The sequence below is a fragment of the Anopheles cruzii genome, chromosome 3, assembly GCF_943734635.1.
Source record: "Anopheles cruzii chromosome 3, idAnoCruzAS_RS32_06, whole genome shotgun sequence".
In the NCBI taxonomy this organism is placed as follows: Eukaryota; Metazoa; Arthropoda; class Insecta; order Diptera; family Culicidae; genus Anopheles; species Anopheles cruzii.
The window spans coordinates 86333358-86358408 of record NC_069145.1 but is presented as its reverse complement, the minus strand read 5'-3'; the positions used below and the strand labels follow the sequence as shown (position 1 = coordinate 86358408).

At 52.5% G+C, this 25051-nt stretch overlaps 6 protein-coding genes across 6 annotated transcripts in view; 5 read left to right on the top strand and 1 right to left on the bottom strand.

The window, feature by feature from the left end:
• The window catches only part of LOC128272632 (dynein axonemal heavy chain 5), a 17882-nt gene extending 12260 nt beyond the window's left edge, over window positions 1-5622 (top strand). The window contains exons 10-16 of the mRNA XM_053010469.1: window positions 1-713; window positions 872-3738; window positions 3798-3954; window positions 4165-4260; window positions 4399-4455; window positions 5144-5276; window positions 5369-5622. The exon at window positions 1-713 is cut by the window's left edge and continues 2217 nt beyond it. Coding sequence (XP_052866429.1) covers window positions 1-713; window positions 872-3738; window positions 3798-3954; window positions 4165-4260; window positions 4399-4455; window positions 5144-5276; window positions 5369-5622 — 4277 coding nt within the window. The remainder of the gene's footprint in view (window positions 714-871; window positions 3739-3797; window positions 3955-4164; window positions 4261-4398; window positions 4456-5143; window positions 5277-5368) is intronic.
• Window positions 5623-5881: 259 nt separating this feature from the next.
• Window positions 5882-7494, top strand: LOC128271229 (protein FAM151B). The gene is made up of 3 exons (XM_053008673.1): window positions 5882-5921; window positions 6523-6636; window positions 6713-7494. The coding sequence occupies exons 1-3, from the start codon at window positions 5882-5884 to the stop codon at window positions 7492-7494; spliced, it is 936 nt and encodes a 311-aa protein (XP_052864633.1).
• Window positions 7495-7674: 180 nt separating this feature from the next.
• On the top strand, window positions 7675-10032 carry LOC128273452 (uncharacterized). The gene is made up of 3 exons (XM_053011419.1): window positions 7675-7748; window positions 8957-9316; window positions 9642-10032. Exons 2-3 carry the CDS (start codon window positions 8960-8962, stop codon window positions 9870-9872), a joined length of 588 nt encoding a protein of 195 aa, XP_052867379.1. The 5' UTR covers window positions 7675-7748; window positions 8957-8959; the 3' UTR covers window positions 9873-10032.
• On the bottom strand, window positions 7764-8566 carry LOC128271228 (uncharacterized). The gene is made up of 2 exons (XM_053008672.1): window positions 8545-8566; window positions 7764-8476 (listed from the first exon to the last, which is right to left on the bottom strand). Exons 1-2 carry the CDS (start codon window positions 8564-8566, stop codon window positions 7764-7766), a joined length of 735 nt encoding a protein of 244 aa, XP_052864632.1.
• Window positions 10033-18390: 8358 nt separating the features above from the next.
• LOC128271622 (probable serine/threonine-protein kinase MARK-A) lies at window positions 18391-22116 on the top strand. Its single transcript, XM_053009218.1, has 6 exons — window positions 18391-18492; window positions 19408-19507; window positions 19716-19827; window positions 19894-20050; window positions 20109-20460; window positions 20530-22116. Exons 3-6 carry the CDS (start codon window positions 19772-19774, stop codon window positions 21810-21812), a joined length of 1848 nt encoding a protein of 615 aa, XP_052865178.1. The 5' UTR covers window positions 18391-18492; window positions 19408-19507; window positions 19716-19771; the 3' UTR covers window positions 21813-22116.
• A 556-nt stretch (window positions 22117-22672) lies between these two features.
• LOC128271895 (F-actin-capping protein subunit beta) lies at window positions 22673-25051 on the top strand. The gene is made up of 4 exons (XM_053009573.1): window positions 22673-22796; window positions 23000-23264; window positions 23370-23954; window positions 24372-25051. The coding sequence occupies exons 2-4, from the start codon at window positions 23262-23264 to the stop codon at window positions 24609-24611; spliced, it is 828 nt and encodes a 275-aa protein (XP_052865533.1). The 5' UTR covers window positions 22673-22796; window positions 23000-23261; the 3' UTR covers window positions 24612-25051.

Sequence of the window (25051 nt, the reverse complement as noted above, 5' to 3'; positions counted from 1 at the left end):
ACAAGATGGACACCGGGCTGGAGAAGCTGGCCGAGGCGTCCGAGTCGGTGGAGATCCTCAAGAAGGATCTCGCCATCATGGAGAAGGACCTGGTGGAAGCGTCGGCCAAGGCCGAACGCGTGCTAGTGGAGGTAACGGAACGGGCCATGCAGGCGGAGGTCTTCAAGAACCAGGTACAGATCGTGAAGGAGAAGGCCGAGGCGCTCGTGCAGAGCATTGCCGTGGAGAAGGCGCTCGCCGAAGAGAAGCTGGAAGCCGCTAAACCTGCGCTGGAAGAAGCGGAAGCAGCACTGAACACCATCAAGCCGGCGCACATCGCGACGGTCCGCAAGCTGGGCCGCCCGCCGCACCTGATCATGCGCATCATGGACTGCGTGCTGATCATGTTCCAGCGCAAGCTGCACCCGGTGATCGCCGACACGGGCGCACCGTCCCCGAAGCCATCCTGGCAGGAGTCGCTCAAGATGATGGCGAGCACGACGTTCCTGTTGCAGCTGCAAAACTATCCGAAGGACACGATCAACGACGAGATGATCGAGCACCTGCAGCCGTACTTCCACATGGAGGACTACAACATGGACACGGCCCGGCGCGTCTGCGGCGACGTGGCCGGGCTGCTCTCGTGGACGAAGGCGATGGCGTTCTTCCACGGTGTCAACAAGGAGGTTCTGCCGCTCAAGTCGAACCTGATGCTGCAGGAAGCTCGCCTAAGGGTATGTGACGCGCCTGTCTCTCTTGTGTTGTACTTTGCCCCCCCTTGATCCCCCTGTTTCGTGTGGCTTGACCACGCCCAATTCGATACAGCGCCTAGTGGCTTCGTTGTGAGGCCACGGCGCTGTTGGCTTAAGCTTTGTTTTCTTGTCCGATGTAGATTGCGATGGAAGATTTGAATGCGGCCGAGAACCAGCTGGCCGAACGGGAGGCGGCCCTGCAGAAGGTGAAGGACCAGTACGATGCGGCCGTCTCGGAGAAGCAACGGCTGACGGATGCGGCCAACAGCTGCCTGCGCAAGATGACGGCCGCGACGGCCCTGATCAACGGGCTCGGCGGCGAGAAGGCCCGCTGGACGCAGCAAAGCAAGGAGTTCAAGATCCAGCTGGGCAAGCTGGTCGGAGACGTGCTGCTGGCGACCGGCTTCCTGTCCTACTGTGGGCCATACAACCAGGAGTTCCGCTGCACGCTGTTCAAGACGTGGATGGAGATCCTGAAGGCGCGCACCATCCCGTTCACGACGCAGCTCAACATCATCCAGATGCTGGTCGACTCGGCGACCATCTCCGAGTGGAACCTGCAAGGCCTGCCGAACGACGAACTGTCGGTGCAGAACGCACTGATCGTGACCAAGTCGAGCAGCTACCCGCTCCTGATCGACCCGCAGACGCAGGGCAAACTGTGGATCAAGTCGAAGGAGGACCAGAACGAGCTGCAGATCACATCGCTGAACCACAAGTACTTCCGGACGCACCTGGAAGACTCGCTGTCGCTGGGCAGGCCACTGCTGATTGAGGACGTTGGAATGGAGCTGGACCCAGTCATTGACAATGTGCTGGAGAAGAATTTCATCAAGTCGGGCTCGATGGAGAAGGTGCTGGTCGGGGACAAAGAGTGTGACGTGATGCCCGGCTTCATGCTGTACATCACGACGAAGCTCCCGAACCCACCGTTCAGCCCGGAGATCAGCGCCAAGACTTCGATCATCGATTTCACGGTGACCATGCGTGGCCTCGAGGACCAACTGTTGGGGCGTGTGATTCTGATGGAGAAGAGCGAGCTCGAAGCGGAGCGGGTGCAGCTGTTCGAGAGCGTCATGAAGAACCAGCGCAGCATGAAGGAGCTGGAGGGCAACCTGCTCTGCCGGCTCACGTCGACCGAGGGTTCGCTGGTGGACGACGAAGCGCTGATCGAGGTGCTGCAGGAAACGAAGACGACGGCCGAGGAGGTCAACCAGAAGCTCAAGATCTCCGAGGTGACGGAGAAGAAGATTATGATTGCACGCGAAGAGTTCCGGGCGGTGGCGGCCCGTGGCTCGATCCTCTACTTCCTGATCGTGGAAATGTCGAACGTGAACGTGATGTACCAGAACTCGCTGAAGCAGTTCCTCATCATCTTCGACAACTCGATCACCAAGTCGACCAAGAGCAACATCACCGAGGAGCGGATTGGGATCATCCTGAAGTACCTCACGTACGAGGTGTGGGCCTTCACGAGCCGCTCGCTGTACGAGCGGCACAAGCAGCTGTTCACGCTGATGCTGGCGATCAAGATCGACTACCAGCGGGGCACGATCAGCCACGATGAGTTCATGGCGTTCGTCAAGGGAGGCGCCTCGTTGGACCTGAACGCGGTCACACCGAAGCCCTTCCGATGGATTCTCGACATCACGTGGCTGAATCTGGTCGAGATTAGCAAGCTGAAGACGTTCGCGGGCCTGCTGAAGAAGATCGAGTACAACGAGCGCGACTGGCGCAACTGGTACGAGGCGGAGCGGCCCGAGCTGGAGGTGATACCGTGTGACTACGAGCACGAGCTGGATGTCTTTCGGAAGCTTCTATTGATCCGATCTTGGAGCCCCGATCGTACGATCTCCCAAGCTCGCCGATACATCGAAGCCTCCCTTGGCCAGGAGTACGGCGAGATGCACATCCTCGACCTCGAGGTGACCTGGTCCGAGTCGGAACCGCGCACCCCGCTCGTCTGCATCCTGTCGATCGGGTCCGACCCGACGACGCAGATCGCCGCGCTGGCCAAGGTGAAGGGCATCGTGCTGAAGACGGTATCGATGGGCCAGGGCCAGGAGTACCACGCCCGGAAGCTGATGGGCGAATCGATGGCGTCCGGCGGCTGGGTGCTGCTGCAGAACGTGCACCTCTCGCTGAGCTTCTGCAACGAGATCATCGACGTGCTGATCGAGACCGAACACGTGGCGGACTCGTTCCGCCTGTGGGTCACCACCGAGACGCACCCCCAGTTCCCGATCGGTTTGCTGCAGATGGCGATCAAGTTCACCAACGAGCCACCGCAGGGTATCCGGGCCAGTTTGAAGCGCAGCTATCTGGCCTTCACGCAGGACTACCTGGACTACACGTCGGCCCCGCAGTGGCCACCGCTGCTGTACACCGTGGCCTTCCTGCACTGTGTCGTCCAGGAGCGGCGCAAGTTCGGACCGCTCGGGTGGAACATCCCGTACGAGTTCAACCAGGCGGACTTCTCCGCCAGCGTCCAGTTCATCCAGAACCACCTGGACGAGATGGATCCCAAGAAGGGGGTATCGTGGCAGACGCTCTGCTACATGCTCGGCGAGGTCATGTACGGTGGGCGCGTGACCGACGACTTCGACAAGCGGCTCCTGACCACCTTCACGCAGGTGTGGTTCAGCGAGCATCTGCTGACGGCCAGCTTCGAGTTCTACAAGGGCTACCGGGTGCCGATCTCGCGCAACATCCAGGTGTACGCCGACTACATCAACCAGCTGCCGCCGACCGACACGCCCGAGGTGTTCGGCCTGCACCCGAACGCCGACATCACGTACCAGATCAACACGGCCAAGGGCATCCTGGACACGATCCTGAGCGTCCAGCCGAAGGAGGGTGGCGGCGGCGGCGGCGAAACCCGGGAGAACATCGTCTTCCAGCTGGCCACCGACATGCTGCGCAAGTTGCCTCCGCAGTACGTGGCGTTCGAGGTCAAGGAGTCGCTGACCCGCATGGGCGCCCTGCTGCCGATGAACATCTTCCTCAGGTAAGTCCGGGTCGCGAGACAACACCCCTCGACACCATCATCCATACTTCTCTCCGCAGACAGGAGATCGATCGCATGCAGCGGGTGATCAACACGGTGTACAACAACCTATGCGACCTGAGGCTAGCGATCGACGGTACGATCGTGATGAGTCAGTACCTGCGCCAATCGCTGGACGCCATGTACGACGCCCGGATCCCCGAAAAGTGGCAGAAGGTTAGTGGGCCGCGGGGACTACTACCCATCGCTTCGCTCGCAGGGTTTTTTGAATTTTGAGGATAACTTTCCGTTCCACAGGCGCGCGTGTTTCAGGGAGGGTTTTGTATTTTTATCACATGTTTTGATGGCAATTGTTTTTGCAGGACCGGCTAACCGAAAATAGCAGAATGATCCGCTAACACTTTCCCCGTTTCGCCCCCCCGGTAGATCTCCTGGGAGTCGACGACGCTCGGGTTCTGGTACACGGAGCTGCTGGAACGGAACCAACAGTTCCGCACGTGGATCAATTCCGACCGGCCGAAGGTAGCCCTCACCACACACACACACCCTGTCAGCCGTGCCGTGCCGGCGTTTCTTACTCGCCCCCTGACTGAACTCTTTGCTTTCAATCGCTATCCGTAAACGACGGTGCTCTAACGATGCTTTTCGATACTTTTGCAGGTTTTCTGGATGACTGGATTCTTCAACCAACAGGGTTTCCTGACCGCAATGCGACAGGTACGCAGCAATTCTCCAAAACGACCAACACGAGGAACGAGGCTCTGGGTGGTTCTCATTGTTTAATTTGTGAAGCGAAGGAACCGGTCGGAAAATTCAACCGGTACCATCGGGCCAAGCAAATGGAATAGTTTGCTCTCACTGAGAGCAAAACAAAGAGATTTTGTTGCTTTGCAGATCAGTAAAGTGATCGCTTGATCGTTCTATTTAGTTGTGTTTTGCAGAAGATATTCTTTGATACATAATGCGCCTCTTTACGATCGGTTCAAAACGTTCGCATCACTAATTCGTCTAGAGGTATGCAATTACAGCAACCTTGTTGAACTCTGTTCTCTAACCACACCGGTTCATAACCGATATAACCGGTTCACATCACAAGGTCGCCTAAAGATATGCAATCACAGCAACCTTATTGTACTTTATTGGTCTCCTGTTTCGAAGGCCTGGTTTCGTGAATTTTCGATGCGTTCGTAAGACGAACCGAAATTGTTAGCATTCTTTCGTGGCACCATGGCGCCTCGAACATAATCGATGTCAAATATTTATGACGGTGAATCGGTTCAACTATACGGACCGAAAAAATGCAAAATAACGTGACTGTGTATGTGTGGCAATTACCCGCAGATTGATTGCTTGTTTGTTCGCCTTTGTGTCCTCTCCCCTCCCCAAATCCGTTCTGTCCTTACAGGAGGTAACGCGAGCCCACAAAGGCTGGGCCCTGGATTCGGTGGTTCTGCAGAATCAAATTACGCGCCACAACAAGGAAGACATCCACGACCCACCGCAGGAAGGCGTCTACGTGTACGGCCTGTTTCTGGAGGGTAAGCAACACCGTGCAGGGTGGCCCCCCTAGGTGTAGGATTCGGATCCATCTTCACCGGTCGCCGGAGTTGCTTCCGTTTTTCTTCGACAGGTGCATCGCTGGACCGTCGCAGCGGAAAGCTGATCGAGTCGAAGCCCAAGGTGCTGTACGAGCAGATGCCGGTGATCTACATCTACGCGATCAACACGACGGCCGGTAAGGATCCACGGCTGTACGAGTGCCCCATCTACCGGAAGCCGCAGCGCACGGACCAGAAGTACGTCGGTTCGATCGACTTCGAGACCGACTTTAATCCGCGCCACTGGACCCTGCGAGGTGTTGCGCTGCTGTGCGACATCAAGTAGAACCGGGCACGCTGCTGGATCCTGATGACCTTTGAATTTGAATTTGAATACCAACATTTGATGGTGAAAGTTTAGTAGATTGTAGCTGTTTGATCTGTTAGTTTGTTTGAAGCCACCGATGTCTAAGCGATTCTTTAGCACTCAATCGCTCGGTGCAGCAATTTGTTAGACACCTTCTCTTACACGGTGTGTATAGTTTCTTGTCAGTTAATAATTAGGCAGAGTTTTATTGAAATTGTGAACCCAGAAAAGGGAAGTTATGAGTACATCAGTTACTACTAGCATTCAACAGTTTCCTTGTAGGTCCTGAAAGAGGACAAGAAGAGTTTGAATACTTCTAGTAGATGTTTCGTACCGCACACAGGTTGAAATTAATAAAAATGGGCTTTTTCCGGTTTAACTGCAAAAAAAACAAATACGAATACAATTTTTTTTTTATTGACTAACGGAATGATGATAGTAGAAGGCCCCCTCGTTTTTGTTGTCATCCTTTCAACATGACAGCAAACATATGATCGGAACACCGAGCTGGGTTTCGGGTAATCCAGACGCCAGCGCAAAAGAAACCTGGTTACGAGTGAGTATTCGAACAATCAGCTATCAGTTATCAAATGTCTGCCTCCCTTGAGCTATAAAAACATCAATAAGATAAGCTTAATACGATTAGCCACGGACAGCGCCTGCCGGAAGGGGGAGAGCGATGCACACCGAACGATGATTCCGTCAGTCGCTTTCGTGCTTTGAGTGCAAACGATTTTTGAAAATGTTTTTGTATTATATTCTTGGTTGCGTTTTGGGTGAGCAAAAGGCTTCCAAATTGTAGTGATAGTTTTGTATCTACCCTGGCACGGCCAAGGTGTGCTCAGTTGTAAAATAATTAACGATCGTTTCTTTTTGCAGTGCTATCAGGAGGAAGGAGTGTCACCGAAGGGGCTAAATTGCGTAGAAATCTAACACAAGTTACGTGGGCTCATGCCGTGAACGATGCTGAATACCTGACCCGTGTTCTCGACGGTACGCATCAATCCCGTTACCCTTCAGTCTAAATTGTGAAATACCTCTTTTCATTTCCTATCTTTTCTCCTTTCAGGCGACATCCAGTTCATAGAATGTGACATCTCTTTGGGCTATCTAAAGGAAGACGTGAACAGAGAAAATGAGATACCCATAATGGCCCATCCTCCGGCCACCGAGTCCGACATATCGCTCGAAACGTTCCTGCAGCGCGTATTGCAATACAACCAACAAGTTGACGCCGTTTCGAAAGTGAAGGGAATTAAACTAGATTTCAAATCGATCGGAGCATTCGAGCGATCTATTGATATCATCCGGTCCGCCTACGACATGGCCAAATTCGCCACATGGATCAACGCCGACATTCTTCCCGGTCCGGTGGATAACACGGCCACGGTGCCGGTAGATCCGGTGCGATTTTTTGCCGCTGCAAGGCGACTGGGTAAAGCAACACTTTCGATCGGTTGGACCACACGTTGGGGTGCCGATTTTACGGATGGTGCCTACACGGAACAGCACGTGGATGCTATGGCTTCCGCCATTCATTCGAACGGTATCGACCACGCTGGAAACGCAATCACATTTCCCGTTAGGGCAGGAATTGTGGGGAGCAGCCTCACGAACATGCTTCGATTATTTTGCGCAGTAAAAGATACTAACGATGTAACTTTTACCATTTGGTCAAGCGACAATGATGCGGTAAATGTGGAAAAGTTGCGTGAATTTATCTTCACCGTAGGTCTCGATCGAACCTACGTGGATGTGCCGGAAGCATTACACCGGGCGCTTCATCTCGACGAAAGTGCGTTTAAGGACAGCTGCAAAAAGACCGTAGATGCTAGATGTTATGAGCCGTGATAATGTATCAAAGGCCGTTAACTTTGTGAATATAAATTAGTACTGGATATGGCTTTGGAATCATTATTTTTACTTTTATAATATGAAACGATTTCAAATGCTGTGTTGGTGCGTCAAGGGTTAGCCGTTTTTGCGCAAACGTCAACAAGTTTGACAGTTGAAAACGTCAAACAGTGTCAGCTGTTTACCATTTTCATTGTTTATAACATTTTCCTAGTGCGATTGTCGAAATTTATGTAAAACACGCAAAAAGGGTAAGAGACAATGGTTTATTCATATTTTCTTTGTTTCAGTATCGTAGCACAGTTTTTGTTGTCCCCGTACATCGAACTCTCCGTGGCAGATTCGAGGCGATCGGTCGGATCGAGCACAATGGGCTGAACGATTCGTGGATCTAGCCGGAACTCGGTTTCTGTAGGTTTTACGAAATTAGCCCGCATTTCGCTGATGAAACCGTTATTTAGCTTTCGTTTGAACTCCGGCACAACCTTTCGCGGCTGTAACGTGTCAGCAGCCTTTGGAGCCAGTTTGCGTTCATCGCACTCTGGCCAGTTCCAAAACGTGACCGTATTGTGTCGTGGGTGCACGTGCGGCACAATATCCTTCATGGTGGTGGTCAGATATGGATCTGCCAGCCTCGCGAAGCCCTTCGAATTCGTGTATATCACATTCGATGGTCGATCTACCGCTTTGTTGCATGTTTGGCCATATCGAAAGGAGTCTACAGGCAACCTAACAGCACGCGGCTCTGCGGAACTACCGTAAAGTTTCGGTGGCTTTCTCACATCCTGTGCCAACTTGGGTTGCGATGATTTTATGTAGTTCAATCGATCGGAGCGAAAAATCAGATTAGCTTTATCGTCGAAATTTTGGGGAAATTTTTCGCGATAAAAATCGACCGTTTCGGACAACGGCTTCCAGTTGTACAGTGACTGCAGCCCGCGATAGTTCCGCTCGATGTTGGATAATTGCACCTGGATCACTGCGAATGCGGGAATGGTGCTGTTAAACGCAAGCACGTAACTTAATTGTTTCATCAAAAATACTTACATTTCTTGCCATCTGTCGACATTGTTCCTAAAGGCGTGCCGAGTTCGTTTGTTTCCTGGTCAATAATACCCTAACGATGGGTTGTGTCTTAGAAACGTGCAGGTTGCTATGATGCGCAAACAAAACAACCGTTTCAAACTAAAACGTAACGAATACAACTGAAATGTCGGTCTTTTCAAAGATATTATTTGCATTGCTAAAATTGTAAATGTTGAGCTCGTTGAGACTACAGCTTGTGACGTAGATCCTACCAGAATTTCTGCTTCTCCTAACGTGCCATTTTATTCATAGCAACCGTTCCGGAAACGAATTTCTTCAAAATATTCATTCAATCTCTTGTTCCACTCACCACTCATCTTCATGTTTCTATTTGCAATGACTACTTGATGTTCAGTTTCGCATCCCGTTTCAGATAATGGGACTCCCTGATTTGCCGGGCCAACCGGATGATGATAAAAATTTTACGATCGACGAGAATCACACCATTCATGTGGAGCCCTTCAGCGACGATGAAAGTGACAACGAATCCCTCGGCGAGAATGGTGGATACGCAGGCTATCAGCCACTAAGCGTTGACGAACGGGGCCACCCTACCATGCATCGCCGATTGTCAGCAATGGATGACGAGCGAGAACTCGACGATGAGGCCAATTGCATCGAGCCCGGCGATGTGAACGGTGTCAGTGGGACAGAATTTCTCAACGTCGACGTATGGAATGCCCCTCGTCCCGATGAACTCAACATCGACATCGATGCAAACAAGGCAGCCGAGGTATAACGGCGTTCCAGGGAGCCAGTTCAAGAATGGTCACGTGGTTGCGTGGTTCCAGGTTTTACGATGGTTTCTTTTGGCGTTGTGCCTCTACTTTGCCCTTCCGGTTCCGGAGGGCGTCAAGGTCGGGTGCATCAAAATGTGATGCGGTCGGAAGCACTAAACCACTCCTAAACAGGCTGCGAAGCTGGAAAGCTTTGCCACTTGTGTTTTCTCCATGCGTTTGGGGACCAAACCACACCTTCCTCGGACTGTTCCTCGGGGGACTCCAGGGACTGCATTTAAAACCAGCTTTCTGCAACCTGCATTTCGTTCCATTTCGCAGATAGTGACCGTAATGGCGAGCATAAAACTGCCCACGACAGCCGTTCCGGATTGGGCCCGTGGAGTGCCGGAAGAAGAATGGAAGGAAAATTTACTACAGCGAATCCGCCAACGACAGCAACCGGAAGCAGTCGATGGGTGTAGTACATCGGCCCCAGCAGCAGAAGCAGCAGCAGGCGCTGGCCCATTGCCGGCACCACCACTGGACAGCGGCAGTAGTCGTACGGCGTGATTTATAAGAAGTACATCCCATTCCATTTATGCAATGTTTTCCGAAAGCCGTCATGTGCGGTCAACTTTAATTTTACCTTGAGCGCTGGCGGAATGCTATTTGAAAACGTATTTCCCTCCTTTTTTATTGTCCTCCACCGCTTGGGCTGATCTCGAATAAATCGCACATCCTTCTCGAAAAGGAGTTGCTGAAAAAGTAACGTAAATTGTTGCGTTTATTTTCCATACGACGACCGTGTGCAAACCACGGGCAAAACATTGACACGGTTCCAGCCTGCGGGGGGTCAACTATTATCCCCTCCGCGGTCTCAGGCGTGATTTGCATTTCCGATTCCCTTCCGGTTTGCGTGGTGAGCTGGCAGCTCTAAAAACAAATTTCCGCATGGGTCCCAGCCAACCCCAGCAACGAGCGCGTCACCAGCAAGCCATAATCTTCGAAGGCTTGCCTCTGCACACGTCCTCCTCCTCTGCGGCCACTCTACATGCCGCGGCCTAATGCGATCCATTATCAGGTGCACGCGTGGCATGCACTGGTCCGGCTGGAAAGGAAAATAACTTAAACGTTCACACGTAATTTAGCATGGCGTGCCTGAGAGAGCGTTTGCATGTCGTTTTCCCTCAGCTCCTCAGCCCGGTCTCGCCGGACGTTTATTAAGACTTCGGGCAGATGTTCGCCTCCCGGTGCGAGGAGCAAGGAGGGGCCCGACTGCATAACCGACATTTTCTATGCTCGATAGAATGTGTGGCCGGGGACCCCCTAAGGGGCGGATTCCTCCTCCGGAGCATTGTAACGTGCTACAGAAAACGATATGAAGGCATGCAATGTGGTGCTAATTGAAAACACGACGATACAACGGGTTGACAACCTTCCGTCGCACGCAACCGAGACCCCATTATCGCCTGCGTCGGGGCTTGTTGGGGACGGAACGGATTAAGACATTAAAGTTCAATGTCGGCCAGGATTTGGTTAGTCCTGTCCGTGTAAACCCGTTTCTCTAAAGGACGGCAGACCCGTGTTTTCGGACTCCGGATCTCGGAAGTCGCGCTTGATGCATTTCTTTATCAGCATCGGAATTCGAGAGCGACCCCGAAAGGGGAGCAAAGTAAGAGATTCAAATACGTTCGCGGCCGAAGGCCATCACCGGCGAGCGGGAGCCGAAAAATCGCGCGAATCGAGAGCCGAAGATTAGACCGGCCCGGCGGCGGCGAAAAGCCGATTCCGGCCCGGGCCCGATTCAGTTTACTTCGGTCTCTGGTCCATCGCGGTTCGGGCGCGCACAACAGCAGCGGGTCAGCAGATACACGGCGGGCCGCGCGAACTGACGTTTCGGCAAGTGACGGTGTGTACGGTCGAGTAGACCGCGGGGTGCGCGGTTCCTGGAAAAAGTGCAGTCTCAGTCGATTTGATAACTTCTCAGGTTGCGGCGCAAGATCTGTGGTCAACATGAAAAACCATTCGTTCGGTGATTGCTGAAGATGTGTTTGTGTGCCGCCCGGACCCGGATTGTATGTTAAAATCACAACACAGTCGAGCATGATAACAGTAGGCATGGGCGGCCGCGAGATGCATGCAAAGTGTGAGCTGTGTAAGCGAACCCCAAGCGGGCGCGAGAAGATCCTTAATCAGCGCCTACTTGCTGATACATGTTAAACAAAGCCCAGCAGCACCTTCCGTAAGCGGTTTTGTCCCCCCCGAACGAGAGGACGGGTACTCTTAGGCGGAGTACCGCCGGTAATTCAATATTCTCCTATTACCTCAACGGCCTCGAAAACTCGACCGTCCGAGCGCGCAGTACAAGCCCAGACCAGCGCGCGTGAGCCCCCGGGATAAGGATGATGACAAACTTCATTCAGCGCACAAGATGCTCTCATTTCCTTAATTTATTCCCTCGCTACAATCCCCCCGCGGGGTAACACTTCTGCTTCTTCTATAGTTTCTATGGTGGAGGACCACTAAAACTCCTAGGACTTGCTGTTCGAGCTCAACGACAGCTGGCTGTGTGCTATCAGCATATTACAGCATCCCACCGAGAATTCGCCGTTCGCCGCTGCTCGGTGTCCCCGATTTTACCACACCGAAACGCTTCGCTTCTCGCAGTTCTGGGTTAATTGTGTTTTTATAACTGAACTACATCGAGATTAGCCTCTTTTGGACCCAAACTGTAGCCCACTCCGTCCGTGATGCAATTGTAACCCGCACCAGCCGGACGGTCGGGTTGGCAGCGGTCTCTCTTGGTGACATTTTCTGTTTTGCGTGCCCTTTTTTCCCAGCTTGGCGGCTCCCGTTTCACTATTTGACACACTGTCCCGATGCTGCGGCGGCGGCTCTCGGGCGGGCAGATGTTTCCTCGGTTGGCGGTCTCAGTCTCTCAGTAGTCAACGCATCCGCTCCCTCTTTGAACTGACCCCGTGTAGTGTGCTTTGGAATGTATTTTCCTTTCGCTCCGTGGGAAAACGTGTCGTGCACGAGCCACCAGAGCGCGAGAGAAAACCTGCAGAGTGCACAAAGTGCTCGGTCAACGTGGAAAGGCATCGGTGTTTCCTATCCGAGCGGGCGCGCTCAGTTTTCATGGCGCCCGCATTTTCCTAGGCGACAACGGTCAGCGCATTATACCCCCCCCTCAGGCCCCTGTGATGCTGCCGCCGGTGATGCGCTAGTTTGTCATACTTCACGTGGTTCCTCAGTGTTTCTCTGTGTGTTTGTGTGTGTTGCCTTTTGTTGCCACTCCGATTGTTGCCAAAAAGCCCCAATGAAAGGAACCCCAATTGAGTGCGAAGAATGAACCGGGGTTTCGTCGTTATACCGCCATCATCATCATCGTCATCCCAATAGTACGTAACGATTACTCGACCACCGAATTCGCTCGAGCGACAGGCAACTTTTTCGACTTTTAGTTGTTATTTGTGAAACAAAAAATACTACCAACATTACTTCACATGAGAAGAAAAAGTTAACAGAGTAACCTTGCCGCAGGAACAACAAAGTGTGCCATGCTCCATTGGTTTTAGTCGCCCCCCCAAACAACGGTTTGTTTTGTGCTGAAAGATGATTTTTTTTGCAGTCATTGTTGCAACAAAAGTGATTGTATGTGATTGCTTGTGTTGTGTGCGTAATTATTGGTAATCAGTGCCAGCGTGTTTATAAACCGATTTGGACCAAAACCCACAGCGCCCAGGTAAATAGTTGACTTAAAATGAAACACAGCAGACTAGCTAATGTAACTCTAATTCTTGAGGTGGTCCTAGGATTTTCCTGGTGGTTTTCCCAACATTCCGCACTGAGAAGACTACAGAAGAACGCGCCTTCATGCGCTTCCGTCGCCGTTGGCTACTAATTTTTATATGCACTTCCGGTAGCGTGACAGCTGCAGCCGTTCTGAATCCAAGCAAGCTACTTTCCCCTAGGAACGTATCAGATGTCGCAGCTTAAAGAAAGTTTTGAATAAACTTTTGAGATTTAAAATTCCCAAATGCTCTCTCTCGTCTGCCAGGTTGCCCGTTGCATTCCGAAGTCTTGTCGGTGTACGGTTGACATGCAAACTGTGTGTTGACCGCGAACCACAACAGCTGGTCAGGCGCAAAGAGCTTTAAACATATGTTTTGCCTGTGAAAATGGACCGTTATGTGTTGGCCGGCATGGCACGGAACAGTGCGAGCGGCGTGCAACGATAATCTACGCTCTAACGTTATTATTTACCCTCAGCAGCGGCGCGCTGCATCGAGAGCCTTCGTGACACTAAACCATATTACGGGGTCGCCACGCGGCAAAGTAACGTTTTGGTTTATTTTTTTCGAAATTCAAATGATGTTCACGCCTGGCTGAGTTTTATGTGCGTCTAGCAGTGAAGCCGATAAAAAGACGCTTCCATTTGGCCGCTCTAGATGAAGCATAGCGGAGGCTGTAAAACGCAGTATCAGACGAGGGTTGACAAGCGCGGACGAGATTAGGTGCAGCGCGCGTTGAGGACGATAATAATCATGCAAATATTTTAAACGAAACGGCCGTGTGCCCGAGTGAAGCGCGCGAAGATTGTTATGATAATTTCACCGAGCTCTCAACAACTCGACCATATGGCGGCCCCACCGTACCCGTACACTTGCGCCCGCCCGGGGACAAGGCAAGAAATCTCGTAACAACAACCGGCAAATAGAGCGCGACCATTTTCGCAATACGGCCGTGCGCCAAAAGAACTGTTTTTCGTAGTTAAAAACTAAAACGGGGAAATGATCTCCACCTCTCACGATCCGAAAAACAGACCTTGACCCACCCGGCAAGAATGATTTGCCCCCCTTTGCGCGCCTAGAAGGCAATTTATTTCTCACTGTCGTTCGTTTGCTGTGTACCTTTGGCTTGAGTTCTTTGCATCATTCATGCAAACAGCCGCAACAGCGGGCGAGCCATACGGGCCGAGAAAGTAGTTGGTAAACACAAGCCTAGTGTTGACCGCCCCCGGCTCCCTGTTCCATTGAGTAAAAAACGGTGGTGAGCCCTTCGTCGCAACATCCAAAGGTCAACGCCAAACGCCACCACGAACATCTCAATGCGCCTCGAGTGATCCTCGAGAGAGAGAGTGACATTCTGCGGCGCTAGGTTCTCGACTCGACTTTCTGTCTCCTCGACACCCTTTGCTCGATTGCCGCCGCTTCGATCCCGGCGTCTCGCGTGGCGCACGTGGCCGCGGATGGTGGATGGATGGATACTATTTTTAGCTACCTCAACGGGGGAAAGTGTCCTATCGCTTCCCCGTTGCGCGCCTCTCTCGATTCGAGGTGGATTTCTTTTCAACCGGGTTGGCTTTTCATCACACTAAATGTCGCTACAAACCTGTCATTAAACGGCACCAACGGCCACCGGCAGCATATGGTTAGTCGGAAGTTTGTGGCCCTCTTTTTTCGATCGGTTCGGGCCCACGTCATCGTTGAACCCATCCCATCCGATGGGAAATGGGAAAACCCATCAAAAACTGATCGATCACATCAGACGGTCAGACGACACGATTCTGGTGATAGGAAGAGCGTGTATATTGATTGGGGTACACGTTGGCGACCCACCATTCCGTGGCGCCTCGAGAGACGGTATCATCGTACACAGCAATGCACTCATCGCGCCAGTTCCTCCTAACACGGCACAACGAGACCACAGCGGCTTAATTCAATTGCAGCCAACAATTGCGCTGACATTGAGCTGGGCAAAGATGCTCGCCACGGTGCTCGGTCGGACAGAGATTCCGAGATCCTGAATGTGAGCAGTTCAGTGTCCGACGATCACACAATTTGTTGGCAAGGATTGATAGGATTGTGTGCATATTGACCCATCACGGACCACCGAAGCGACCGCCCGCCCAATAAACAAACACAAATTTGTGGCCAGAAATCTCCAGTGTCGACTCCCTCCAGTGGTCGGATCAAGAGGACACGGCCCTGTTGTCCTCTTGATAGCCGCAAGACAAACGCACCAGTGCCGCGCACTCTCCCGTGGGACCGTAAGTGGGACATAAGAATTGGATTCACTTTCGTAACAACAGGAAATGGGCAGTCATGGGCGGTGTGGCTGATGGAAAACAAATGACCCCCGATCCCGGAGCACCGACCCTCCGAGGCGGTGGTCCCCTGAGAGCGACGGATAAGCAAGCCGTGGTGATCCGTCCGCCAATGGTCGTAAATCTTGATTCCCTCTCTTGACACTTCTTCATGAAGGCACACGCCGGGGTCCGCCGGGACAAATCAGTTCGCATTCGCGTCTCCGGTCTCCGGTTCCTCTTCTCCGCGCCCGCGGGGTGTTATGAACACAAATTCTAATTCGTAGGGGCCAACGTGCGTGGCGGACGCTCTGCTGAACTCTGCCAAGCCGACCGCGTTGATTCACTGTTCGCGTATTGTAAAGATAAGATATCGTAACGCTTATCATACCGTGCTCTCGATATATGTTAAGGACCGCCGCGTGTGTGAGACATCGAGGCCGGCAAAATGGCAAATATAACTTCGAAATACACGAAAAAACACGTAAAACCTCATAGTAATAAAATTTCGGAAGCCCTCCCCGTGGACCTCACTGAATAATTTCGTAACCGGACCAATGGCTGTCCTGCGGGAGTTCTTTATGTAAGGGCTTAAGCCGCAAAAATGGCCCACTGGGCGATGGGCGATGGTGCGGGGGCACTCAATTTAATCCAAAATTCAAAGCATAGGTAGGTCCAGCCCAGAACACGATGGTCCGAAAGGCCGGCTCTGTCGTAACGTCGAGTCCCGCACTAAACCTTGCGGCGAGAGTCCTTGCCGGAGAGTTTTCTATTGCCGCACGAAGTGGACAGAACCCCAGTGGTGGTCCTGTGGGCCTGTCCGCACCGGCCAGTATCGATTTCAAATAAAATGTGATTTTATGTTTTTTTCTGTGAAGCCTAGTCAGTGAGCGAACGCTGGAGCGGTAGATTTGGTGACCACGGGTCAGCTGACGCAAGAAAAAGGACAAGTGTTTCGTATTGTTCCGCATTGTTTAAATTGTGTTTTAAAGAGAAAACATTAGCACTCGGTCACCGACCGGAATGGAACGGACGTGTCGTTCGACTTCATGTCGACTTCAGCGGGACCTGTTCTCTTCGTTTCAAGAAGGAATCCTGTGGCCTCAGCTCATTCGTAAACATCAGAAACACACCTCCAACAGAGTGACCGGCGGCCAATCAATACGGGAAGGCGGACCTTCCTTGGCCCCGGGGCATTGGCTGTTGGTTCGCTCCGTTTCCATTGCGAGGAGGGAGAGCCATGTTATTGCCAGGCCACTCTTCTCGCCAGCCACCCCGCACCCGCGGTCTTGAACTCAGAAATCCTTGAACTTCCGTCGGCGGCCGAAGGCGGTCGACACAAACTCCCCAAGTGCTAGGCGCTGTGGGTGGGTGCTCAGTGGCCTGTTTTTGCTTCTTTAAGTCCTCGGTTTATGTGCATTAATTTGTGAAATATTTTGCTTGTAAATATGCTGCGCTTGTAATTAATGATAATCTAAAATTTTAATGAATTCCTGTGGCCACCGAAAAAGGTCCAGAAAATGTTCGCCACAACGGCCCGGCCCTCGTCGCATGGTAATCAGCAATGCTGGGCCGGCGCCTGTGGCCGGATTAGGTGTTGGTCCTTACGAGGCCACAACGGTTCAACACGGGTGTTTTATTTCCAATCGCGGTGCCACAAACCGGTGTCTCGCTGGCACTTGCTACTGGGGAATTCCCTCTAGCCGCGCCCGCGCCACGTTTGATCGATGGCAATCGGAATGTCCCGAAACGGAGAACCGACCCGAAGTGGGGAAAGTTGTGCACAAATCAAAATCAATTCGTGCCCAATCCGCGGGCGCCCCGCCGTGTTGTCCTTTGGCCATGATGATCCACCCGCGAAGAACGCCCTCTCGAACAACTTGAAATTAGCACCCTCCACTTCGCGCGTCGCTCGCGGCTAATGAGACTGCCCGGGTCCCATCCGTCCGTCCGTCCGTCCGTCCTGGGGGTGGCCGTCTATTTTCGACACGGCGCACTGATATTGGATGAATAAATATGTGCCGCCACAATATGCGCTTTGCTGATAAACATTTGAGTGTACAGCGACAAAAAAATGGGTTATTTTTCGCGCCTGTGTCACCGGCGTCGTCGTCGTCGTCGTCGCCAGCAACACGCTCAAAAAGTGACCGGCAAACACAAACAAGTTGTGATATTTATAAGCAAAAACCTTGTAATTGATTTGTCAACGCGCCTCTCGGTCGGTTACCGAGATGCGAAATGAGACCAATTTTCATTCTACGCGCAACTGTATGTCCCGTTCCGTTGACTTGCAGATTGTGATAAGAATCGAGTCAACAAAAAAGTGTACAAATTACGAAGCTAACATTCTTGTAACTGCAACAAGATGGCGTCCGTTTGAAGTTAACACTCCCTATTCCAGTGGTTACTGCGATCGGTATGGAGTCAAGCAAAGTTGGCGTGCATTTTCTTCAATTCAACCGGAAGGCAACATCTACAATCCTTAAATTAAACAGAATAGCATAAAATGGACATTCTTTGAATGGGATAACGAACGGTTCGTAATGCTTTGTCACCTTCTGCTCTCTTTTTTAGGATTATCTCAGGAGGCGCCCCGCGAACGCAAAACCATGAACGGACCATCTTCCAAAACCAGCGCCCTCTGCAGTGATCTGCCACAGTAAAAACAATGTATGAGTACGTATCTGAATGTCTTATTCATTTCTTTGCCAGCCGTTTATGCTAATTTAGTCCTCGGCGCGATGGCAGAGACGATGCAACTTGGAAGTGCAACTTGATAGGTGCTTTACTAATTAGCCCTTATTTGTGACTCTTCGGAGCGATGGCATTCATTCCTCCGCTCGTGTCATCAAATATTTATCCATCACTTAATTATACGAGCGCTCCATCACGCGCCGGGGGGGGCCGGTGTATCACTATCGTCCGCACCGTCGGTATCTGGTCCTAATTAAATATGCTCTCATTTGCTCTCTCTCTCTGTTTTCTTTCCCTCCGTCCACAGTGGAACAAGGCATTTTGACCTCAGTTGTGCCGACGCCGAAAACTCTAAGCTACCAACGGTACACGGCCGCACTCCAGAATGACTTACGATGTTCGCAAGAGGTACTTCACCGGCCAGCCAGCGCCGTGGCCAATCGCCATTATGGGACCACTCTCTCATGTTCATCCATCAATCACTTGCGCCACACGACACCCCCCGGGGCGGCAGTTTGACGTCTCGCCGAACACCGATTACAAGATTAATAATTTTCATACAAAGCGGACGCCGCTTAATTGATCGGTTACCACAACGCTCCCTACGTGACAGGAACTGGCGGAAGGAGCAAACAAATATCGGTTACGCGCAACTTCCGCAAAGCGCGCCCGTGCCCCCCACCGTTTGAACTGCCAACACTTTTGCGGCTAACCTTGCGGGCATGTTACCTGTCCACTTTGTACCTGGCACGTGCGGTCGGTGTGCGGCTCTGCATTGCGTAATGTTGTGCCTACCTCTTGCCGCCATTAACCGGCGATTTCTTTCGCCGCCTTATCTGCCCCCAAGACGTCGAGGGTCGAGTCCTGTGCCACGCCGTATCATCGACACGGCCCCACCGACACGTGAAGCGTTTATATTGAAGAGAACTGTGCAAAAAGGAACTAGCAATGACAAGCATCGTGCGATTGAAACTTGTACAAACACGTAAAACATGCACAGAACCACTTTACGGGCGCCCAACCGACCGGAGGACATCAATCACTGATCATATTAACAACTTACTTCCACACGCCGCCACAGCTAATCGATGGGACCACCCGGACACCAAAGTGGCCCCGGATAGGTGTATTAATACTGATTAAAAATGTATCCGTTCTCTTTCTCGTCCCTCGGTAATTGGTTGGCCACACGCGCCCATTGCCCATTGCGGCCACCGTGCGTGCTGGAATGTCCTTCTGCTTCTTCTCTCGATGATGATGGTCGATGGTCTGCCCACCGGTGGCAATCAACGACACCGCGCTGTCTGCGATGTCCCCCTATAGGTAGCCCTCGGACGGCGTATCGGGCTGTACCGGTTTTGCGGCGATATCGGCCGGGGCAACTTCTCGCGTGTCAAACTCGCTGTTCATCAATTAACCAAAGGTGATTATTTCATTTGTAGTTTCACTGCCGCCACGGTGCACAGGATTACGAAATTAAAACGAAATCAAAACGGCCCCGGCAAAGGGCCGCAAAGGGTCACATAATTGTGGCTTGGCACGTTACGGAATGGAACACGGATTTGAGCCTGTCAAAGCACATGGATGCTAATGCCCATTGCAACCCTGTTTGCCCTCTCGCCCCCCTGCAGATAAGGTCGCTATCAAGGTGGTGGACACCAGCCGTCTCGATGCCAAGGCGTTGCGCATGCTTTCGCGCGAAGTAAGCACGCTCGAGTGCGTGTATCATCCTTTTATTCTAAGGTAAGCTGTCGGGCCACCACTGACCGGCCGGAGGACTCACCCTCTCAACTGCCTTTCGTCACACAGACTGTTCGAAGTGATAGAAACCCTGGGAAAGATCCATCTCATCAGCGAGTGGATACAGGGCGGTGAGCTGTACAATCGCATCACGGAGGTCGGCCCACTGAAGGAACCCCACGCGGCCCTTCTTTTCCAACAGTTACTGCTGGCTGTGAAACACTTGGTAAGCCCTCTGGGCCACTCTTTCCGGTGGTTGCCGTAACCGCGTCTTTGTTTTGCAGCATAGTCTAGGGTTTGTCCACCGTGACATCAAGGCCGAGAATGTGTTGCTCGTGAGCGAGGAGCGCATCAAGCTGGCCGATTTTGGCTTCAGCACGCAGCTCGTCAACGGTCCGTGGCAGCATTTGGACACGTTCTGCGGGTCGCCACCGTACGCGGCACCGGAACTGTTCAGCGACGATCACTACATCGGCGGGCCGGTGGATGTCTGGGCGCTCGGCATTCTGCTCTACTTCATGCTCGAGGGAGGCATGCCTTTCAAGGCCCCGACCGTGCCACTGCTGCGGACGGCCGTTCTGAAGGGCGAATTCGTCATCTCCACGAGCCTCAGTCTGCCGTGCTGTCGCGTCATACGTGAGTACATACGGGCAACCGAAAGAGAGGCCACCGATCCACTAAGTTCCCGATCACTTCCACTTCCAGAGCGCATTCTCGTACACACACCTTCCCGGCGGCCCACGATTGAGCAGCTCCTGGAGTGCCAATGGTTCAAGTACGCAGCGGATCAGGCCGCGCACACGAACCGGAACAACGGCCGCCAACAGAGCCCCTGTCCGAAGACCGGTACAGCCAACAACCAAACCCGCAACGGCCACGTTCCTAGGCGGCGGAAGAAACTGTTTTGGTTTCTTCCGCTGCCGGTGCGCGATCGTCTTTCCTCGCCCGAATCGGGCACCAGTCGTGATAATCTTAGTGCTGCCAACCACCACCACCACCCAAATCATCATAACCACAGTAACAATCAGCGTAACGTACCGCGACATTCCCAGCGCCATCAGCGGCCCCTGACGGTGTCGTCCGCGACGAAGTCGTCCTCTTCGCGCGACGAACCGCCCGGTGGTGCCGCCGAGGTGCCACCCCAACCTCGCACGCTCGCTTGCAACACCAAACGGGCCGCCAGCGTGCTGGAGGAAGGCTTTCTGCACCCGCTCAAACTGGAACCGGCCACCACCGGCGATGGTACGGCCGCCATCGGCGTGGCCGACCATATCAAGGATGTAACGAACGATGTGTCAAATAACAATATAAGTAGTAGCTATAACTCAAACAGTACCAACCATTACAACGGCGCTGACCAGCCAGCCAATGGCCACGGCAAGGAAGTGGTGGAGCAGCGCCCTAAACCGCGGCGCTTTTCGTTCGGTCGAACGCTAAAAAAACGGATCGGACCGATGGAGCTCGTTTCGACGGAAAGCCTAGCCGGCGGTCCCGAGACGGCAGCCGGGGTCGGTGGCGGCGGCCGTACCCGTGCGCTGGATCTGCGTGAAAAGCTACACCGCACGATCGACGAGGAACACGGCAAGTTTGTGATGTACCCAACGACGGCGGTTTCATCCGAGGGCGATCGCCATCTGCACGCGCTGGAAGCGGAAACGCGCCGGCTGATGAACCTGCTCGGCATCAACGGTGACATGATGGCGCGAGCGGTCGCGAATGGACCACGGAGCGACATTATCGGCGTGTACCGGATCATCATGCACCGGTTGCAGCGTGAGCAAGCGCACTCCCGGCTGGCGGCGGCAGCGGCCGCCAACGGGAGTGCGTTCGAGTTTTTGGAACTGAAACCGATCAACGTCCGTGCGGGATCCGGAGCCAGTTCCGGTGGAGGACGCTCGAAAGATGGTGGCGGTGGCGGTACCTCTGCCAACAACAGTCCACCACATATCGGTCAGAACCGTGGTCGAACCATGTGTGCCATTCTGTGAGCACCGCAGAGCGAGCCAACCAGAGCCAATTATGTGATAATCCTCTCGGATTGGGGTTGGATCGCATTCTGATCGGATCTGTTCCAACGCGAACCCTTTTAGCAGCCTAGTCGTTACCGAAACGTTCCATTTTTGCGGAGAAGAAAATAAAAGTAATCAGACCACCAGGCGGGGAGCAGAGCATACTCAAGTACCACTCTCTAGCGTCACCGGATGCGCTAGTAGACCACAAATTACTGAATACTTTTTAGCACGCAGAAAGACAGACGTTGTTGTTAGTTATTAGGTTCCCCGCGTCTCTCTCTCTCTCGATCTGTCCCCCTGTCTTTCTCCTAACCCCTTGGGCACTCCGTTGTGTGGCCTGACCGATGGCCGATGGCTGTATCCGGCGTCGTGCGTCTGAAGCGATAGTGTTAGCAGCTTAATCAAAATTTACTAAACAAAACGGAACCAAAATCAGCACGTCGAAGCGCTGTGCTCATGAGCTAGCTTTAATTATTTATTTCCGGAAATACTCGATAGAATGGGAGATCGCGCCGCGTTACCTGTTGAGCTATTTTCTTGTGTTATTTTACTTCTACGCCAAAAAGGTGCGAACCATCATCCATGATAGAAAAGTGAGCGCGCAAGTCAACGAACTCGAGCAAATATACATCTATCGAAAGATTAAGGCAAAGTAGGAATTGTAGCGTTGACTTTCATTTGTACCCTTTTTCAACTCGCCGTTTGACAAACGTAACGGCTGTTTTGAATCACACAGCATTTGGCAGCATGCTGTCAGCGAGTGTCAACGCGTTTGACAGCGTTGTGCAATGCTGGTCACCCTCGCTGCGATGACAGCATCGTCAGGGAGAATGAGAGTGCGCTGCGTGAAAGAAATACATCAGCAGTAAAAGTTTCTAAACGTTTCACAGAAACGCACGACGAAAGGCGTGCAATCCGATTCGGATCCGAGCTCTATTTTCCAAATCTGGTGGCCACTCGGTAAGAAATGGGGCGCTGCAAACCCTTCATCGGTCGAATCGTTGCTGTATTGTGCGAACCCTCCCAGAGCACCCTAGGATGGTCCATATTAGTCACGTCAAAATAGTTCCTTATTTTCCTTTTTTCTCCTCCCTTCATTATCGCTTTCGTCCATTGGCTGCTTTATCGGACTGCGGGGACTGCACAAATCGGGCGAGTGTAAGGTGTGACACAGGGAAACACGGAAAACGGCGGCTCTTCTTGTGGCCTAGGCAGTGCAGTGAAATTAAAAGCAGTCCTCCGGATCGGATCGGATCGGTTTCGACGACACACATTCCCACCGTTTCACCTGCCACTTTCACACGGAACGTACCTGTCCCCAAGGCTGCAATTTCGTGCCTCGCCTTCCCCTTCGTAGTGTATGTGCTGTTGCGAACCTTCTCCCGGGAAGAGACTGTGATACGCGGAAGTGACGCATAGGAAAAAATGGTGAGTCGCTGAGGGCGGGGCGCCCGAATAAGCCCCGTTCCCCGGATTTGGTCCCACCACATTGTTGACGCTCCCTCTCTCTCTCTCTTGCCCCCAATTCGGTAGACGGAACAACAGATGGACTGCGCCTTGGATCTGATGCGGCGCTTACCCCCTCAACAGATCGAGAAGAACCTGATCGATCTGATCGATCTGGCACCGGCTCTGTGCGAAGACTTGCTAACGTCCGTGGATCAGCCGCTGAAAATTGCCAAGGACAAGGAAACGGGCAAGGACTACTTGCTGTGCGATTACAATCGCGACGGCGACTCGTACCGCTCGCCCTGGTCCAACACGTACGATCCGCCGCTGGAGGACGGTTCGATGCCTTCGGAGCGGTTGCGCAAGCTGGAGATCGAAGCAAACCACGCGTTCGATCAGTACCGCGAGATGTACTACGAAGGCGGCGTCTCGTCGGCCTACCTGTGGGATCTGGAGCACGGCTTTGCGGGCGTTATTTTGATCAAAAAAGCAGGCGAAGGAAACCAGAAAACCAAGGGCTGCTGGGACTCGATCCACGTCGTCGAGGTGCAGGAGAAAAGTTCCGGCCGAACGGCACACTACAAGCTGACGTCAACCGCCATGCTGTGGCTGCAAACGAACAAACAAGCTTCCGGTACCATTAATCTCGGCGGAAGTCTCACCAGACAGGTAAGCGCACAGGGTAATGGGATGGGTGTGTGTTTGTGTGCGCCCACCGTGCGCTACGTTTGAATCATTCATTAGCCCTCGCCGACAGAGCCTCGTCTCTCCGCTGTGTGTGTCGCGGCGAAAAGAAATTCGGATAATTTTAAACTGCACCCGCCTGTAGTGTGAACGAACTCCGCGCGTCGTCCGCGGTGATAAGCCCTACAGAGTGCACACACTGCTTCATCAATGAAACCCCATCGTAGTAGGCGTCAACTGTCAGTGTGTTTGTGCGCGATGGGCTACTGTGTTGGGCAACTATGATGAATGGGCAACTAGATGTATTGTCCCATTGCCGTTGCCGTGATTGGCTTTCACTGAGCCAAATAATTCATGTTTTCGGTTTCACTTACCGGTTTCTTATGTGCTTTCTTTTCTCAGATCGAACAGGATGCGCCCGTGAGTGAGTCCAGCCCGCACATTGCCAACATTGGGCGTATCGTGGAGGACATGGAAAACAAAATTAGAAATACGCTCAACGAGATCTACTTCGGCAAGACGAAGGATATCGTTAACGGGCTGCGAAGTATTCAGTCGCTTTCGGATGCCGACCAGCAGGCCACCATGAAGCACGACCTAGCTGCAGCACTGCTACGCCGCACCGGCAAGAGTGAGAACTGAGCTGAGTCCGCGGAGTCCGATACCTACCGCAGCAACAGCAGCAAACATTCGTTCATCGTTATCCGTATCCATCACCACCCGGCGAACCTTTTTCGTCGTGTTTCGTTTTCGCGGCCCATTAGTACGTCATTTGCTAAAATAACTTCCTTTCGGTTAGGTTAGAAGAATAGAAGTAGCGGAAAAGCACTACGTAAACCAAGCAAAAGAAACGTCACCGTAAACTGTGGCAACAGGAATAGAAAGGGCTCCGTACAATAAAACGTATTTAACGAATAGCTATGAAATGGGAGGAAACTACAACAAGGCGCAGTGGTTTCCCATTCGGTTTAAATAGGACACCCCGCATTTGCTCGCAAAATTGAGACGCGTCTGTAACCGCCCCAGTTCAAAACACTTGCGATCCGATCGATTCATACTTTTGTTTGTCACTCTAGCAACAG